This window comes from Epinephelus fuscoguttatus, linkage group LG4 (genome assembly GCF_011397635.1).
Source record: "Epinephelus fuscoguttatus linkage group LG4, E.fuscoguttatus.final_Chr_v1".
In the NCBI taxonomy this organism is placed as follows: domain Eukaryota; kingdom Metazoa; phylum Chordata; class Actinopteri; order Perciformes; family Serranidae; genus Epinephelus; species Epinephelus fuscoguttatus.
The window spans coordinates 4250271-4270910 of record NC_064755.1 but is presented as its reverse complement, the minus strand read 5'-3'; the positions used below and the strand labels follow the sequence as shown (position 1 = coordinate 4270910).

At 40.7% G+C, this 20640-nt stretch overlaps 1 protein-coding gene across 2 annotated transcripts in view; it reads right to left on the bottom strand.

Moving 5' to 3' along the window:
* lrp5 (low density lipoprotein receptor-related protein 5) overlaps positions 1-19863 on the bottom strand; it is a 112478-nt gene extending 92615 nt beyond the window's left edge. For both annotated transcript variants that reach the window (XM_049574395.1, XM_049574396.1), the window contains exon 1: positions 19586-19863. In XM_049574395.1, coding sequence (XP_049430352.1) covers positions 19586-19673 — 88 coding nt within the window. In that variant the 5' untranslated portion in view covers positions 19674-19863. The remainder of the gene's footprint in view (positions 1-19585) is intronic.
* Between the last annotated feature and the right edge of the window lie 777 nt (positions 19864-20640).

The following is a 20640-nucleotide window of genomic DNA, read 5'->3' as shown; positions in this document are numbered from 1 at the left end:
ATCGTGAACTTTTAAAATACCATCATTAAGTCTGAAAAGCATCAAAGGGAGTTTATGCTGAATGTTTGAAGACCTGGTGTACCCAGATTATTACTTCAACAACCCCACAATGCCACATGCCACAGTCAAATTCTCAACAATACACCAAAATACCAAACAAGCTTTGGCACCACACGGGACTGCTGCTGATTGGTACAAAGCTCAAGTATGCATTGTCAAAAACATAAAATCTCAAGCATTATTGCCATGTGGCAACAATCTGCAGAGGCCGTTGAAAAGAAAAAAGACAAGAAACAAGGCCAAGAAGATCTACTGTATGGACAAACAAGTTTTCTGTTAATATTTATGTCCTTGAATGCATCAAACACTATCAGATGAAAAAGAAAAAGAAACTAATTGGATGATTTATGGAATGAAGATATTTACATTTCCTAATCGATATGCCAGGAAAATAAAGGTTTTAAACCTTGAGAGTCTGCCTTTAAAGTATGTGCATGTCAGGGTCCAGATTCCATAACTCTGCCTATGTGTGTGTGTGTGTGTGTGTGTGTGTGTGTGTGTGTGTGTGTGTAGCTTAGTGACTCAGGGATATTGACCTCCCACTGTTGGAGGCGGTAGCTGTCACAGCAGCTGCCACAGTGCCTCTGGGGAAGCTTGTGGTTTTGGCCTGGCAGGGTGGCAGAGCAGCTACGCTGTGGTTTGGCACAACATGCTCACTGTAATCCCACAGCATTAAGACACACTGTCTCTGTCCGTGTGGACACTGTCCCAAAACAATACCCAGTCCTTAAAAGAGACACAACATTCCGGTGAATTTCATTCATTAACTGAATAATCAAAAGGACTTTGTTACTGACATCAATGCGGATTTGAACTTTGAACTCATCTTTATGGTCTAAACAAGCATGTTTATATGACCGCAACTAAGTTTCGTGCTTTCCCCTCAGAGCTATCATGACAAGTGTATTCTATTGTTTTACAGTTAGTTTCTATAATATTTTGGTGGTCCTGTCTTCCATGTGACATATGCAAATGAGAGTAAATGGAAAAAATAACTTGTAAAATGCCAAGCTTTGATGCTCACAGTGTGAAACCTGAAAAAATGGCCAGGTTTAACAGCAATTCACAGATTTACATAATACATTATTGTAAGAGTGTAGTGTAGTGTGTCTGTGTGTGTGTGTGTGTGTGTGTGTGCAGAGTGTTGGTCAAGCAAGAGGGACAGTGTGATGGTGGATGCGCTCAGAGCAGACAGCTGTTGGCGATTGCAGCAGAGGGGAAGTAATCAGTGAACACTGAACTCTGATTTGTTACAATACTGTAACTTACTGGAGATCAGTATGGTTTGTATTTATTTTAGGAATGCACCGAAATGAAAATTTGTGGCCGAAGCCAAAGCCGAATAATATTAAACGCTTGGCCGAATACCGAGTACCGAATACCGAATATCATTGTTTAGTTTTTCATTAGTTTTTGCAGATGAACCCCCTCCAGATTAGTGTTGTCACGGTACCAAAATTGGGACCCACTGTGTGATACCAATGAAAATATCACAGTTCTGAGTAGTATCATGATACCACAGCGAAAATGAGGCAGATGTGCCTTTTGTCATTTATAAAAAGATAAATCACTTTTCTATAATACATCAATGATATTTCAATGGAATAAATCACTTATTGACTTATTCATACTTCAAAAACAGCATCAATAAGTGATTAACATAGGGGGGATAAAATAAAATATATAAAAAAAATAAAAATCAACCAGCCACCCTCCTCCCCTGACAAGTCCCTTCATAAGTAATGAACAGTCCCTAAAGTGCAGTGAGGTTTGTGGGCTGTTACTGCCGGAAAGAGAGAAATGTGCAAGGCTCATTTCTCCTCTGACACGTCACATACCTGTGTTCGGCTGGCTCGGCTGTTCAGGTACTTTTGGGCAGTCATGACACCAAGAAGAGGATATTATTGGAACCGACTTCTCCATCGCCCCGGCGAAAAAAACGTTTGTTACATGGCGATACTTTGGATTCAGGTACGGCGACGTTGAACAGAAAGACGTGCTGAAAGACGCCTGAACGCAACACAGGATCGCTCCGCTGTGTGTACAGTTCCGTGCTGCGCTGCTGTGCAATTCAGCGTGCGTATTTGCCATCAAAATGTTTGAAAGTATGGCTATACTACACACCACTCCATTCGCACTATGGGTGTGGAATGAAGTAATCTATTGTAGGGATGTCAGTTTCAGTTCAATTTGCTTTTGATAGATTTTAAAAGTTCATTTTAAAGCCAATATCAGCCAATACTGATGACATTACCCCTAGAAAATGTTTCACCTATTATTTGCCTTTTATTCTATTTTCTGTCAGCTTTGCTGGCATAGCCGGCCAGCCGTGTTAACATATGGACACATGCCCACAACCTCAGGTGTCCACTGATACCTCAGCCGCTCTGCACTCTGCACCATACAGGTCAGGATGGAGCCATGCTGACACTGCTTGTCAACAATATGACTACGGCTTTTAAAACTGAGCCACTTACTCACTGCTCATGCTAGCTAGCTCCAATCAGATTCGATTAACAGTTAACCATTGACATCCCTACTCTATAGGTAATGTTATCACTATAAAGGTACTGGTATTGGTACTTGTATCTTAATTTTTTAATTGATACCCAGTCCTAGATATTGATATTCAGCTGGGCCTGCTGTTCTACAGTTCATTGTTCTTTTTTCAGGTTTCTATTAAGCCTATCTAATATAACAAAAAGGCAACTTCTATCAGTAGACTATCAATGATGTCCATTTGTAGTTCCATAGAAAATAGTAATAGCACACAATTTTTGCCTTTTATTGACCGCTGTGTGACGTTTATCCTTTCAAATGCTGCTGATGCAGAAATAATATGGCACTTAAAAAAGGTAGAACTAGACCGCACACTCTAATAAAAGCTCTCAGGAGTTTTAATTGTGCAACGTTTCAATCTAACAGAGATCTTTCTCAGGCATTTTGAAATCCGTTAAAAAAAGGTCCACTGACCTGTTGCTGATAAGCAACATGTTTATCCAATTGCCTAACCCTACCATCAGTTCTGAAAATAAATGTTACCAGAATCAACTGTGCTGTGATATTTTCATGCACAGCACTCACTCCACTTCATCAAGCACATGTCTTATTGGCATACTACAGGTGACATATTCAAGAAAACGCCTGGATATACAGGTCACAGGGCTTCCTGAGTGGTTTAATACAAATGGTGTAAATCGTGCTATGGCCTTCATGGTCACCAGATCTCAACCCAGTTTAACACCTCTGTTAGATTTTGAACTGATGTTCTCTCCACCACCATCATCTAAACACCAAATGAGGGTTTAAACATATGAGGGAATATGTTTTGGAGTTCCAAATCCTCACGCTCAAAGACTCTATGACATGAAGCACTGACACTAACTGAAACTGAGTTTATCTAATCAATTGATCAGTTAGTCGATCAACACATATTTAATCTTAAGTCTGTTTTGGTAAGCCATTAATTGTTTAAAATGTAAGTTCCAAGCAAAAATATAGGAAATTTGATGGTTCCAGGCACTCAAATGTGAAAATATGGTGCTTCTCTTGGTCTTTCAGTGTTGTAAATTGAATATCTTTGCATTTGGGTCAGACAAAACAAGACATTTAATGATGTCTTGTGACGTCATTTATCCTTGTGCTCCAAGATACTGTGATGGGCATTTTTTTTCTGTTTTCTGATGTTTTATAAACCAAACAAAAAAACACCATATTAATCAGATAAATCACCGTTAAAAATGTTACCATCAAACAGGAAGTACAATTCTTTTACTTTTACAGGGACTACAGGGGTAAGCTTCCATCTACTAAGCTAACACAACAGCAGCAATATGACTGCACAAGCCTGCAGCTATAAAAAACTAATTGACAGAAAATGAGAGAGATGGTCAGACCACACACTGAGGGCCCTAACAGAGACTCTCCAGTGAGGATTAGTGCTGGCTCACCTCCTTGGGCCAGCTGAGAGGACAAGCCCAGACTGCTGTATCCAAACACTCACACATGGAATACTTGCGTGTATAAGGTCTGGCTTGTTAACACAAACAGAGAGGGATGTATCTCATACCCTTTCAGACATGCACCTTATAACATAGATTGACCTTGTGCAGGCAAATTTACACCCGCATTTCTGTATGAGTCACAATGGTAGCATTTCCATGACACCTCCAAACCAGCATAAGTCTGGTCAAAATGCTGTCACTACTACATAAAGACAGCAGCAGCACTAAATTAAATACATAGAGAGAGATGAAACACACATGCCATGCCAAGTGCATGGATAAAAACACTACAAAACACAGGCAAAACACTTAACAAATGCGTCATGGCAGTGGTTTTAAACTCCATCAGAGTTTAAAACTCAAACTTCATCTTCTTCCTTCATATAATTACTTTTCAACTCACCACTAGAAGAAAAAAAAACATTATGAAACACTTAAGTAACACATACCTACGGTATGTCTGAGTGACAAAAAGGCATGAGTTTAGCAGACAGATGAAGACAGTTATTGTGTGTATTCTGTCTGAAAAAAGACTTCATTTAGACAACTAGCTGACACTGTCATCCACTCCTCCTCAGTTATTATTACAGTAATAATTCCAGGAAATTATTTTTATATCATTCAACATCTGAACACAGATGATGCTCATTTACCTCATTTTGCCTGCTTAAAATGAGGTGGAGGTGGTACCATCCTGATCATGTGCACACACATGCATGCGTACCATGACTTCACCTGGCTCAAGGAAACACTTCTACAAGTGTATGTTAGGAGTTCTAATAACTACATATATTTTGAAAAAAAAAAAAAAAAGATACAGTAATTAATAAATTGTGGCCAAATGGATAGTGTGTTTCCTGATACTAAATGTACATCTGCAATTTTCTGTAGTAGTCACAATAACATTTGTTTGTATACTGCTGACACATATGGCACATGACCTGGTTAAAGGGATAGTTCGACATTTTGGCAAATTCGCCTATTGCCATAATCCCTATAGTCATATGAGTAGGTACATTACCTTTAATTGTCAGTACATGCTGTTCTGAGATTGGTGGGGCAGAGCTGCCCACTGAAATGGAGGTGAATGGTACAGGTCCCTCTCTCCCTCAAAACTAATCAAATACACCATCAAATGACTCCAAAACGCTCTAGTGGAAAACACATGGCTTGTGCATTCCCCACGCTATGAAATAATAATGTATAATTAAGTAACATTACGACACATGAAGCAAATACTCAGAACTATTTTCTTGAGTAAACCACTGGGCGGAGTGACACAGTGTGCAGCTGAGACAGTGCCGTTGTTATTGCTTGTAGCCATTTGCGGTATCATCAGCTGGACGCAGCAGAAGGTTTGAGGAAAGTCTACAAGTGTTTTTGTAAATCATGGTTTACACATGCATTGTAAAAGGTTGCAGTAACAAGCCGAAGACATGGAGCAAAGTGAAGTTTCACATAGTTCCAACCAGTAATACAGACAGGATGAAACAATGGCTAACGTTATTTGTGCTGGACATCGACCCCAGCACGCCTATGGAAACGGTCCGGAAAATGTTTGTGTGCTCCTGCCATTTTTTACTGGAAGACTACAGTGAAAGGATGGAGCGCAGAAGCTCAGGAATGGTTCAAACGCTTTTCTTGAAAGATATTATCATACCATCTGTCGGCATCACTAAACGAGCAGACGTGGTAAGTGATCGTTGTGTATTTTGCTCTGCAATCTCTCTGCTGTAACGTTACCTCCATGTTGAGTAACATTAGCCTACAACCCAAGCATGGTAAATAAGGCTAAAATGCAAATGTTGTTGTGGTTATGTCATGGATAAGTGCTTGCCCAGAGCATATAGTGAAGTGACTGGCATTACTTCTCATTGCTGGGAATAAACAGACTGCTAGGGAACATTTTATGTTATTGTTCCTTCAGGAGTTGTGGTGATTTATGAGTGTGGAGTTAGCATGTTCTCCCCGTGTTCCGGTGATTATTTTGAGGCATACTCTATATTTATATTGCACAGGTGTACCTAATAAAGTGGCTAGTAAGCCCCACATTTACACCACCGGCTCTGGGTTTCCCCTCAGCCCCTGGTTGCTCGGCAGCTTCAGCCTCTCTTCTTGCTCTCTCTTCTTCCAAAACCTGTAACTCTTCCTCTGTATATTCTGGCTTCTTCTCAACAAACTCATTGTTTTGATGACGGGAGTAACTGCACTAAACATACGCTGTTTGAAATCACTCCGCCCAGCAAGTACTGTACGTCTGGAATGTAGGGCTGTCAACGAATATTCTAAATTCGAATTTAAATTCGAATTTGAAAAAAAAATGGACCTTCGAATGTGAAAATAGATATTCGATTGTGGAGAGAGAAAAAAAACACCACCGCAGCTGTCCTCTTTGCAAGTGGGCGTTGGCATCAGACGGGGGTGAGCGAGAGGTCCGCAGTCGTTTATAACGTAATGTTATAGATAACTGTTTTATGTGTTTTAATGTGCAGGTATGTAAATGTTTTCAAAGACGTTTATGTTGAAATAAAAATACCTACAGGTAGTTATGTTTCATATACAAGTATGTTTCCTTGTATTAGTTTGCCCTCTTGTGGACATAACGCGGGAAAAAAAATATTCAAATGGTTCGAACCTATGAGTTATTTTTATAAGGAATATTTGAACGTCATTTTTGAGCAATTTTGACAGCCCTACTGGAATGTACCCTTTGCTTCATGTGTTGTAATGTTACTTATTATACATTATTATTTTATAGCGTGGGGAATGCACAAGCCATGTGTTTTCCACTAGAGCGTTTTGGAGTCATTTGATGGTGTATTTGATTAGTTTTGAGGGAGAGAGGGACCTGTACCATTCACCTCCATTTCAGTGGGCAGCTCTGCCCCACCGATCTCAGAACAGCACACACTGACAATTAAAGGTAATGTACCTACTCATATGACTATAGGGATTACGGCAAAAGGCGAATTTGCCAAAATGTCAAACTATCCCTTTAAGCTTTGTGTGAGACTGAGAACATGACCACAGATGCTGATACACTGAATATCTTATAAAACAGCTTGAGTGGGCAGAATCAAAGTATTATTTACATGGAGGTGGATCTCACATTCGTGAACCATGTACAGAATAATTTAGAAGTAGAATTACTGCCCCACAGTGGTTTGCCTCTGCACACCAGTCAAGTTTCTCTTACAGTTTACATCCACGTCTGTGAAAACACGGATGCTTCACATATATTTTCCCCCCGACAGCACAAATGATCTAAGCAATTAGCAATTAGTTTCATGGAGCACACCCATGATTGGTGTCACCATTTCACTATTTGATCAAATGTTTCCTCTTCTGTTCTTGAGATATGAAGTTGAGTAATGGCCAGAATAGTGTTTTATGCAGAACATTATGTTGTCACGAAGAAGTTACCTTTGACTTTTTGCATATACAATGTCAGCACTTTGGTATTTCATCCTATTTGAGATTTGTGTCATAAGTTTTGTCATAATTATCAAACAAATTCTTCAGTTATGGCCAAAAACATGTTTTGTGAGATCACACTGACCTTGACCTTTGACTAGACTTGCACCGATAACAATTTTTTGGGCCAATACCGATTTCGATTTGCAGAGTGTTTGGACAGCCGATTCCAATTTTGGCCGATTCCAGCCAAACCACTTTACAAGACACAAGATATTGCAATATTTTCTATCTTTGCTTTAATAGACCATTTTAGATAAGATACAACCAGCTTTTGAATAATCATCTCAAACAAACAAACAAAAACAGTGACACAGGTTAAGAAAAAAATTCCTTTTTGCTCAAATATAACTTCAGATACAGTATTAAAATAAGTAAAAAAGGCATACATAAATAAAAGCACAGATAAATATAATAATAGTTCTTGGTGTATAGCATTTTTGGGTAATTTCTTTAATAGACAAAAAAGTTAAATATCTCCTGTGGAAAATTCACACAGGTCTTCAGGACACGGACCCACGCATCTTCGGCACGTGGACATGTGCCTCGTCAGTTTCAAGCAGCACAGTGCAGCAGTGAGAGCTCCGCAGTTCAGTTTAACACGGACAATTAACAACTTTCTCCTTCTCTCTTTTAATGTGTGTGCGTGAATGATTAAGGTGAGAAGCCGCCCATGTTTCACTTCCTCACATCGCCCAAGCCGTGAGTTGCACATGTGCGTGTGCTGCTGATGTTATACGATGTCAATCATGCGGCACAGCAGAAATTTGACCGGTGTTTTAAATCGGCCAATCACATGAAAACCGTCCCGATTCCAAGCACTGCCAATAAATCGGTGCAAGTCTACCTTTGACCATCAAATTCTAATCAGTTTTTTCTTCAATTTAAGTGGACGTTTGTGCCAAATTTGAAGAAATTCCCTTGAAGTGTTCCTGAAATATCGCATTCATGAGAATAAGAGAGAAGGTTACAGTGACCAAGACCTTTAGCCTATTACCACCAAAATCTAATCAGTTTTTAGTGAGTCCAAGTAAATGTTTTTGCCAGAAGTCTCCTCGCAATGTTCTGTTAGATATCACGTTCTCAAGAATGAGATCAATGCAAAGTCATGGTGACTTTTGACCACCAAAATCTAATAAGTTCATCCTTGAGTCTATTTCTGCCAAATTTGAAGACATTTCCTCAAGGCATTCTTGAAAAAAGGATGAACAGATGGACATATAAACGTAACCCAAAAACATAATGCCTCCGGCCACAGCTATCACTGGCGCAGAGGCCAAGTAATCCCCTCACACATTTGTTGTGATGGATCCATTTGGGGTTTTATGGTGGTGGAGGGGAATGCTAAAATGTTTTCTGACCTGGCAGTGCAGAATGTTTGTGCCTGTGTGTGTTAAATCAAGGGTGTGGGTCAGGACATGGGACTTTTATTAATGGGTGCGAGCAGGTGCAGCTTTGACTTAGACATAATGACGATTATAGGTTGGTTCTGGTACTGAGCTTTATGGGTATGGGCGGGTGCGGCTTTTCAAAAATGGAACCGTGCATGTTTGAAGAAAATAGTGTTTGCTATTATGACAGAGTTTGACAGACACCGCCGCATCTTAATTGTCTATGCAAGAAAAACCCTAAATTCAATATTATAATTGAACTAACCAACATTTCATACTATGAAATGCTACAGATACTGATTTTGAGATAAAATTTAAATGTGTGAAAGCAAATGACATCACTGCACCTGGCATTGTATGGATGAATAGATGCGTGTGTGTGTGTGTGTGTGTGTGTGTGTGTGTGTGTGTGCATGCGTGCAACACAACACAAAAGAACAGACCAAAAAACTACATTTGAGTTTGTCAATGGAATTAACAATCAAAGTCGGAGGGGGGAGACGCACCCTCGGTGTGTGTGTGTGTGTGTGTGTGTGTGTGTGTGTGAGTGTGTGTTTGGGGGGAGGAGGTCGTTCTGAGGTGGCAGCTTGAAAAGAAAGAAGGGTCCAAAAAGAAGTTTCTAAAGCGTAGGCAATGCACTGCTGCACCCCTTTTTGTGCACACGCATGCACGCGCACACACACACACACACACACACACACACACACATACACACACAACTTCTCAGTTCTCCTGCTTTGTTCTGCTTAGAGAAAGCTTACAGGCTCCCTCGCTTTACATCTTATCAGAGCCCATCTTATCAGAACCCTGTGTGTGTGTGTGTGTGTGTGTGTGTGTGTGTGTGTGTGTGTGTGTGTGTAAAGGGGTTGCAAGGAAGGAAGAGATTTTCTTCACACCTCCCCAGTTGGGACAAGAAATATGTGTGTGACGAGCGCAGGGAGCATATTTACGCAGCCTGTGTGTGTGTGTGTGTGTGTGTGTGTGTGTGTGTGTGTGTGTGAGGGGACCCTAGAGAAATCAAGGTAGACTGCCACAGACTTCCCCCCTCTCTCCACCTCTGCTCCCTCTGTCCCATTTCTCCTTCTCTGCTCCTTCCCTCATCCCTTTGTCCCGCCTGTCTCCTCCCCACCTCTCCTCTTTTCTCCTCCCCTCTCTTCTTAAAGCAAATTTTCTCTCATTCCTGTCTTTTTCTTCTCTCTCTTTTCTCCCTCCATCAGGTTTGTCTGAAATCCAAACAGCAGAGAACGTCTTTGAGTTTCACACCAGAGCAACACAAACAGGAAAAGACATCAATCTCTTCCTTACGTTTCTCCTAAGCACAGTTACCAAATCTCTTCTCCTGACCTTCAGCCCCTCCGATTTCCCCCCTACAGCCCCTAACTCTTATTCCTTTTCCTGCTGCCAGGAGCTTACAAACTCATATTCTTGTGCATCTCCTTCACTGGCTATCTGCAGGCCTCTGTATCAAACCTCAATACTTGACGGTGACCAAACAGATATTTTCTCACTCAATCACAAGTGTGCCAGTTTTAGACTATATATAATATATGCAACATTCTATAAGTGGTTGAAAATTTTAACAGCTGAGAAAACAGGGCTGTTTCAAAAAAATAAAAAGTATTTTTGTGTGTGTGTGTGTGTGTGTGTGTGTGTGTGTGTGTGTGTAGGTCATTCTGATTGTTCCATTTCATAAAAAAAAGTATTACATTTCCTAAAGAATATATAAAATTCAAAAAAACATTGAGGTAAAGAAAAGTATTAGGAACTGCTCTGTTCTCAGTCGACCTCCGTCAGGTCTTGCCCCGTTGTGTTGTGTGTCGAGTGTGCCTCCATCCAAACAAAAGAACAGACTCAGTGTATGAGGCCTGAATGCAGTGAATGCAATGGCCCATATAGTGCAGGCTAATAGAGAGCAGTGTGGAAATCACCGATTGGTTGGCCTCAGCAGTGGAAAGAGAAAATATCCAGGTTCGCTGGGCAAAGAGTTTTTCTTTGGGTGGCCCACCCAAATAGACTAGTCTCCAAACAAAAAGATTAATTTTTCTATTCACAAGTCAGTAGATCTGGCAATCAAACCCCAACACCTTTTTTAGTACTGACCAAAACAGGTCCGTATGGCTGCTTGTGTTTAGACATTTAACTGAATGAGAATTCTGGACAGAAACTGGGACTGGTTGCACAAAATACCTTCGGTTTTTTCCTTCAGTAAGACACTTAAGGCATAATTTCTCCTTAGCTGAGGGACTTATCCCAGTTACACAGAACTCCTTAAAAGGTTTCCTTAGTTAAGGAAAAATATTAACTAATTTACTGCCTTGAAAGAGATTTTACAGTGGTACAAGTTTCCATGGAGACCGTTTGTTTACTTGGACTCACACTTGCGATGCCTGCTTTTGTCTCACAAAGTGGGCTTACAGTTAGATAGTGAAAAAATGTCAGACGAAAAGAAGATAAGCTAACGATATTGGTCAGAGGAGGAAAAGACTACACTTCTGGAAGAATACAATCATAGAAAGCACAATCTACAAAGAAAAATTGAATCCCTGAAAACAGAAGACTGCAGGAATTAATTGCAACGAAAATTATTTCAGTCAAGTGTATGATCAAATGCATATCCATCTCAAGGTGTGTAAAACAGAACTGTGTAAAAATTAGTACAATCTGTTTAATGATTAAAATGATCACTTCACTGCAACAGAGGCAATGCAATGCAGCAGAGCAACTTTATGTGTTTTTAAATTTCACAAAAAAAAAAAAAGCCTGTGAAAACAATGCATCCTGTTGTTAAAACGACCCAGTTAATTAATTCAGTACCAGTCATTACATACGCATCCAAACCCTGCATAACCGACTGCATTATCACTTGGCAAAAGTCAATACACACACAGTGAAGCTGGCAACATCACACATTACAAAGACGGACTCTGTGTACGCTCTGCGCCCGTGCCTTGTGTATTTCTGCTGTCCGCTGCAATGAGGCAGTTAAGTTTAAGAACCTGTGGGTTACTGTTTTAAATACTGAAAATAAAAATGTATTGTTTTCAGGCTAGTCTCACAAAGTTTTCCTATGTTTTCCTACGAAAAGCAATGGGTGGCGGGTGTGAGTTTTCAAAAATGGACCCGTGCAGGACTCCACCTCTGATGTCTTCATTCAACATAAACTAGGCACAAAAAGTAAGGAAATTTGTCTTTAGGTCTTTGTTTGTTGTAACAGTGCTTCTTGGCAATAAATCTTATACCGTTGGAAAGCCTGTTTATTTCCCTTTTAAATGGTGCCACATATGTAAGGAACATGCATCTGTGGGATAAGCAGCAAAGCTGAGTATGTGGGTTTGAGCCCATGAAACATTTGCCAAATCTTCTCTGCCAATGCCAAACAGCTTTTTTTGTGATTTATTGACAGAAGTATGTCCGGCTCCGCAACAATAGGTGGTAATAATGGCCCTTTTCAGCTTGTTAGTATTGGACCTTTTTTGAGTTGACTTATTACGTCACAGACCAAACAATCAAACAAACAAGTTAGCTATGGTTAGCTAACAGCAAACTGGAACCATGGTGGACAACTTAACAGCACTGTACATTTCGTTTGTCCAAAAATGCACCACCCTGGATGTAGATTTCACCATGTTTTTACCGGCTTCTTCTTCTGTTACACATTTAAAGCAACACAATGGAGGATTGTGCTTTTAACCTCACGGGGTCCCCATACAGACGAAAAACAGTATCGTCTGTTACAAATGCCGCAAAAATCTTTCTGCGCGTGCATTTGTTGACAAGCCAACAATACCGGTGAACTTCCTGAAGCTGGCCGTGTAATGCACGATCATCATGTCTTCAGAACAGGTAAAGTAGCCTTATAGCATTTTGTACATACATGATTAGGCCGATTGCTTTATTTGTTGATTCATTTTCGAAACTCAGAAATGAGTTGCTCTCTGTATGTCAGGGCTGACCTCCTCCTCACAGCACGTGCGCACACACATCCACAAACTCAACAGAGTGAAATCAGACAACAGCAGAGAGGCCGCAGTGCAGATGAAGGGAATATAACTTCAAGATTACTCTAGTTGACGACAGCTATGCTTGTTACTGTAAGTGTGATAAAACTTCTACCAGCCAATACTTTATCAATACATGTGATCAGCATGTAGACAGCCATATTTCAACCCGCTCTGTCCACAGTCTCTTATTCACCACTATTATGATTTACAATCGCAGTTGACACAAGCACATCGCGCTCGCAGTGCTAACAGCAAATTGTTAAAGACAAACTAAAATGAAAGCTATCTGTATGTAGACTAAACACTTTGGGCTCTAGTTTCGCAGACCGGGCGAGGCGGAAGCGCAGCGCACCTGCGCTTCGCCAACTGGGTGTGGCCAGGTGGATTCTGCAAGTTTGGCACACCGTGCGCCTCGCACAGCTACTCCTCTTTCCCGCCTCCGTCCCTCCTACCTGCTCAAGTCGGAAAGAGGGAGGAGAGAAGGCGTGGAGTGGGTTTTACACACATCACACCAATCAAATGAGGCCCTCTCCTCGCCATTACATGTGCCGCGCAAAGGCGTAATGAGAGTTTACTCCATTCATCATGGCAGAAGAGAGCAGCAGCGTCAAACGGCCAAACTTCTCCCAGGAGGCAACTGATGTTTTGGTCCAGGAGGTCCAAGCTCGCAATGTCCAAATATACGGAACTGCGAGCAGACCTCCACGGGCTGATGATGCAAACGTAGCCTGGGAGGAGGTCACCACAATTGTAAATCAATGTTGCGTTTCTCTCGTGCGCGCGCGCGCTCTCTCTTTCTCTCTCGCAGTCTCACTCTGTTTCTTTTCTTTTGACTTTTCTAAGATGACAGATGCTAAATATATACTCCCTATCTGATGCTGTGGCTGTTTGCGGTTGGCTGAGAGCAGCTGTGTTAATCAAATCAGGTTGGGTTTCCATTACGCGTGCCAAACGTGCCAAACGGTGCCAATCCCCTTTGATCTGACACCAGATGTGACGGGACAGTCGATATAGAGATACATTTATGTGCTGATTGCAGACAGTTGCATTGAATAGTGTTTTTTGGGGTATTTATTGCATCGTTAATGTGCCTGATATTCTGGAAACCTGCCTGTGAGGTTTTGGTGACGTGTGCGCACTGTCCGCCAGTCAGCCAAACTTCGGCTTACACTGGCTGCGCTCCCCCTGTGCTGACAGTAGACCTGGTTTCAGCTGGCGAGCTTTTAGCGCACCTTTGGCGAAGCCTTTTGGCATGAAACTGTCACTACGCCAAGCTGGATCTGTCGGCACCTCCCCCTGCTGCACCGCCACACCCATCTCAGCGCACCTCGGTCTGCCAAACTACCAAACTGAGCGCGCCTCGGGTTGCGCTGCTCGAAACTAGCTCTGCGCGGGATTCGCCACCCTGCGCCACCCTGCGCTGCACCGGGAAACTAGAGCCCTTTATCTTAAAATGTACCTGAGGCAGCCGACCTGCAGACAGTGAGTCTCCTAAGTAGAGGGTAACAGCAGTAACAGCGTCAGGTCACCATCGGTCAGGCATCCCTACTCCTCTTTCAGCTCTCGTCAGCATGTGAAACCCAGGCCAATAATAATCCTTGTTCGAGCTCTTGTTTTATCGCTCTCCCGTTTTCTTTTCTTTGTCTCCTCGGACAACACCTTCACCTTCTTCCTTTTATTTGTCGCTTCAGTCATGACAACCACGTCTTACTTCGTTCACCTTCGTTCGGCTACGCTACTCTAAAGAGAGGAGGGGGATATGACGTATGCCATAAAGCAGCCAAATTTTGTAGTCTTTTTTGTAAGTATTAAGGTCTGATACCAAACCTTAAAGTCAAGTTTGATACTTAAGTCTTATTTTTTATCACCAGAGACTGAAAGATGATCAGAGTAAAGCTGTCATTTGGTAAGTGTATGGCAATGAAGCTAAGGTCTGTCATCTCTAACTTTCTCTGTGATCAACAATGTTAAATGGCAATGTAGCCCAATACACAGCTGTAGTCACTAATCTGTACAATTACAACATAATTGTTGGGGGGCTTTCTGTCTGTCCCAATCCTCGCATGTTGGCTGTGCTGCAGTTTTGTTGTTTGCCAACTGAACAGACGATGTAGAAGAGACTCAGCTGTTTTCCTGTTGCTTAGGTGTTTGACTATGGACAGAAGTCTCAACTGAAACAACCTCTAAACACTAGTGTCACACAAAAACAGTGTTTGAAAGATTAGACACTGTTGTGTAGAGTGAGTGTCATTTGTGAAAAAAAACATCATTTTACTGAGTGATCTGGTAGTCTCACACACGCATGCATACACACACACAACTGTGATGTTTGCCTTGCAGTGTACTGACAGTACTTTGGTGGTTTTGGCCAGTGGGTGTGAAGTGTGGCTGCAAGTGTTCACCTCAGTGCCAAACATCATTCTTCTTCTTCTTTCGGGACCAGCAAGAGCCAATCACTTCAACCACATCAGTATTCAGTCCTATGGCTCCCAGCGGAAGGCCAGTTTCCTTTGCACAGTTTAGTCAGACTAATGCGTTCACTGGTGTATTTTACTGTCAATAAACATAGAAATAGTCGTGAGCCTTGTGAGCAAAATGAGCTGTAATGCTTAGCTGCCTGTTGCTGTGGCGATATGAGTAATGTCTGCATGTGTGTTCAGAGACACATAGTAGTTGCTTGACATCCTCCCAGAATCACTCTTCATATGTGTTTACAGTCTATCTATAATTTTGTTAACCAGACTCTATACTGTAATTTCACTAGTTGGTCTATTCTGTACACACGACATCCATTACATGACTGTCCATCCAGGGAGAGGGATCCCTCCTCTGTTGCTCTTCCTGAGGCTTACTCCATTTTTTTTTCCTGTTGAAGGTTTTTTTCCCCTTATCTGAGGTGAGGGTCTGAGGACAGTGGGTGTTGTATGCTACACAAACTGTAAAGTTGCCTGAGGCAAACTTGTGATTTGTGATATTGGGCTATATATATAAAACTGACTTGACTTAAAGTTCTTCAGTGATGTAGCGTTCTGAAGACAGGAAGAGGCTGGAAAGAGTTGACTGTTGATGTATGGATGGGGACGTGATGGTGGAAGGCACTGGGGTGTTTCACTACAGACATCTTGTAAGTTTTTTGTTTACTTGTTGAATTGCACTGTTCTTTCTGTCAGAGAATCAATAAAAGACAAAAACATAAAATGTTGAGATTCCCCACCTGTTAGTAAATGTTAGCACAAAGACAACTGACTTGTCTAATATTTTATTTTAAAATGTGAACCAATCATCCAGGCATGAGTGTTCCTACGTTTTTACACACCAGGAAGTGATGTGTGTATTGATAACGTGTAAAAGTCATGAAAAGGTCTTGATATGTGTTTGAGCACTTACAGCACCTCACTTCATAGAAACAGGGACTATGTTCCCTTTGTCCTTTTACCCACATGTTTTCAGTGGTGTAATGTTTCAAAGTAATTATACTTTGTTAGAGTGCTTGCGTAGTTTTTGGAGTATCTGTACTTTACTTGAGTTTTTTACATTTCTGCCAACCTTCACTTTTAATCTACAAAATTTCCAAAACAAAATATATACTTTTACTCCAAAGAATTCCCCTAAAAATTTTACTTACTGTAAGATATGGGAAGGAAGGGAGGAAGGAAGGAAGGAAGGAGGGAGGAAGGGATGGACAGACAAATGAAAAAGTGGGAGGAAAGGAAAAACTGGATTTTATTCTTTAAATGCTTTAAGTTGTGAAAAGACCTTGTTTTTCTTCAAGTGTAATGTACCCTCCATTTTTACAAAGGGGTACATGTAAAGAAGAAATAAACTTCATAATTGTTTTTTTTATTAGCAGCATTTACTTGCACTTTTACTTTAAACACTTAATTATATTTAATATAATAAATTACTTTTGATACTTAAGTACAATAAATATCAGATACTTTAGGACTTTTATTCGAGTAATATTCTAATAGGTGACTTCTACATAAATCTTTTTTTTTTCTGGTAAGATATCTGTACTTTTATTCAAGTATGGCTTTCAGATTCCACATACAGAGTGTTAAAGATAGCAACTATTCCTGAAATCATACCTTGTAAAATAGATAATGGCTTCAGAAAATGGGCAGATAAAGGGCTAATTATCGTGAATCAGCTTTTCTGCAGGCAGCATTTAGAATCATGTGAACATCTACAGAAAGAATTTGGCTTGTCTGGGATGGATTCCTTTAGATTTCATCAAATATGACACTACTAATCGACATACAGAGATTGGGGGCAAATATGTAAACTACATTTTAATTTTGAAAGGATCTACCTGCTGACCATGGAGAGAGCGATAAAAAACACTCTTAAAGCCTATTTATCCAGAGGACTTCAAGAGAATACAGGAAACACTATAAAAATGAAATGGGAAATTAGCCTAATATTACTATTACAGATTAAATGTGGGAAAAGGCGTGCCAGGAGGATCACAAGCTAACAAGTAGCCCTTCCTGAAGGGAGTCTGAATGGAAAACCTAAATGAGAGTATTTAAGACTCCTCTTATGTTAGCGAGATACAGCAGCACATCTGATTTATGCTGGAGACAATATGAAAAACCTGGCAACCATACCCACATTTTTTGGGATTGCCCCACATTAGATAAATATTGCAGAGACATTCAGGCGAAGATTAAGCAAATCATGGGGCAGGCTTACCTCTAGAGCCAGCATTCTTTATACTGGGAGAGACTCCAGACGACACCAAAAAACATATATTTGTTTGGGGTGTTGCTGATGATCGCAAAGAAGATGATCACAGTATTGTGGAGAAATGTAAAGCCATCAACTGTCCAACAATGGAGGGAAAGATTGAAGAGTGGATATTTGATGGGAAGTATAATGGCCAAACTCCAAATAAGTACTGATGTTTTCAACATTAGGTGGGCACCAGCAATACTGCAGCTGCTGAGTTTGACCAATTCTGTCCACATGTAATTACAGCCATATATACAGATGTGATTGTGATTGTGTATAAGTGCATGTTCCTGTCTCTACCCTCCAGAGTTTCCCAAGTGTCTTGCTAAACATACTTGAGTTCTTGTGCCTGTGTTGCTTCTGTGAACAGAGTATGACCGAGATTGGTCGATGTGAAGCTTACATTTGTTATGTGATACATTATGTTTGTTTGTTCACTGCTATATGATCAGAGTTAGAAATCAGCACCAGCCACCACCCAAATGCTAGTAAAATATGCATGTAGCTGCTAGATTTGCTTCACTCACCAGCCAAAAAAACAATGGTAGTCTACTGAGTGGCTGGTAGATTTTAGGGATGGGGGGAAAAAACTGATACAGCATCGTACTGTGATATTTTTGTGTGGCAACATCTTGTCGTCTCACAGTGCCAAGTATCAATTTGATTATGTAAATGATTAAAATGACAAATACAAATTAAATTGCTAAAAAAAAAATGGCTAAAGTGAGATAAAGAGACTGAAAACTTTAACTTATTGGATAAGACAGATGTTGACAAAGTTTTCCCGTGGGGACATAATTTACAGGGGGGTTTGCTGCATGTTGGAAATTTTATGTAATGTCATTTCTACCCTTAAATCAACCTGAGGTCACTTCAGAATTTAACCCATACACAGTGAAACTTCAGTCCTATTTGAGTTCTGACCTTTGGAACTCTTTGCAGTGATGTTTAACTTGTTCAGAGAAACACTGTATAACCTTCACTAAACGGTATTTCAGCCTATGATGGGTAAACTCAAGGGTGACGTGTACCTTTATAGTTTTTGGGTGCTGACAGGCAAAGCAAAGATTATGTTTTAATGGAAATGTTACGATCATCACCATCAGCTCTGGATTTGAAGTTAGTACCTGCATCTTTTACTGAACCACTGAGTGATCGAACAGGGAGTTAGAGAAGTAGTCTGGTTGGGTTGGACATTAGCTATTATAGAGCATAAAATATGTAATTTTAGTTTTAAGATGCAGCTAGCCTTTAAGACCTGATGTAATGCTTTGCATCCATATGAGAGAAAGCTAAGCTCCGCCTCTGACTGGCCACTTTCACATTAAATAGTAAGACCGCAAATCAGCCAATGGAGCAAGTAAAGCTGTATAAAGAGACTGACCCAAAAGGAAAAAGTCTTAAACGTGTACAACAGTATTTATCTTTCTATTAAGTTAGACATTCCGGCTTCTTTATCACTATCAAAGCAGAAAGTCTGCGTGACACCCGACACCGAGCAGGAATGGCTGGAGCTGCCGAGGCCGAGAAAAATAGCCCAGGCTGGCTTCAAACTTCATTTCTACTCCGACACATAAACTCATCAACTACACCGGCTGTACAAAGCATGAGGGACTGTTCAGTCACACCGGCTTTATCCTCCAGTGAGTTGCACACAACAATGCAAAGTTCCGAGAGTTTCATTGCAACTACTGTGTTATTATATGCTCCCCTTGGGACATAAAAACCTCAACTTTCAGAGAAGGAATCACAGCTAGCGTTGTAGTTGGTCCCACTGCGAGGACCATTAGAGGAAAATGAAGCACACAGATACAACAGGAGTGCAGCGTGGTAACTACTGTGTTCTTATCATTTCTCCTCCCGGTGGCTCCTCAGCCCTTGTTCCCTAAGGATCCATGTTGTGAACAAAAAGTCAACGTACCGTCAACCGCCGACAGCAAGCAACTCCACAGCAGCAACACCACCACCAGCAGACCGCCCATTTCAAGTCCTCTCCGCGTTAAATCCATAACTCCCGCTCCATTTTCAGATAGCTACTCCTTGATTAAGTTGTAAAATTGTCCACTTTTCTGTGTGTGCATAAACACACATGGGCCAATGTTCCGTTGGACAGCTAGATGTGCGTCTGCATGCGTCTATGTGCGCTTCTCTGTGTGTCCCCCTCTGTCGACTATACTTTTTTTCCCCCTGTTAAGGCGCTCGTGCTACTTTATACTTTGGACTGTCGAGCTCGCGCACGGATAGAAAGGGCAGGCGGACGTGGTGTGACGTCATCCGACACGAGGCATCAAGATTTTTTTATTTCACTACTAATTATTGAAATAAAAAAAACCACAAATACAAAGACATGTCTGTGTATTGATATACACAAATGTAGCATAGTCTTTTGAGTAATAGTTGACATGTTGCTTTAACCCTGTCATTGACGAGTTATGGCTATTTCAGTCAGTTATTCCGTAAGTGTTTTAAATCTTCTTTGGCATTAAAAAAAAATGAAGTTCATTTTTTTAAATATGCATTTTTCAAAAGATTTTTCACATGTCCACACACAGCATGCGTTTAAGTTTTCAATTGAAGAAAACCAATGAATAAAATGATTATTATGTAACAATATAGAAATATATTTTAAAGGCTGTTAAACTAGTGTATTCACCTATTTTAACATATTCTAATACTGTTATTGGCAATGCAAAACAACCTTGCTCCCAACTGAACAACTCAGCCTCTCCTCTCTCTCTTTGTATTCCAGTTTTAGTGTATATATATATATATATATATATATATACATATGCTACCACAGTGATGCTTATTCAGCTCTTTTTAGACTTTACAATGAACCTGGGTACAAATCCTAGTTATCTCAGATTAGTTATTTGTGGTGTCAGAGTCAAGTTTTTCAGAGCATAAATAGAGAAATGTTAAGCTTTCCAAATGTTGAGCAGTAAGTGTGTGCTCGTAAATCACCCCTTAAACCTG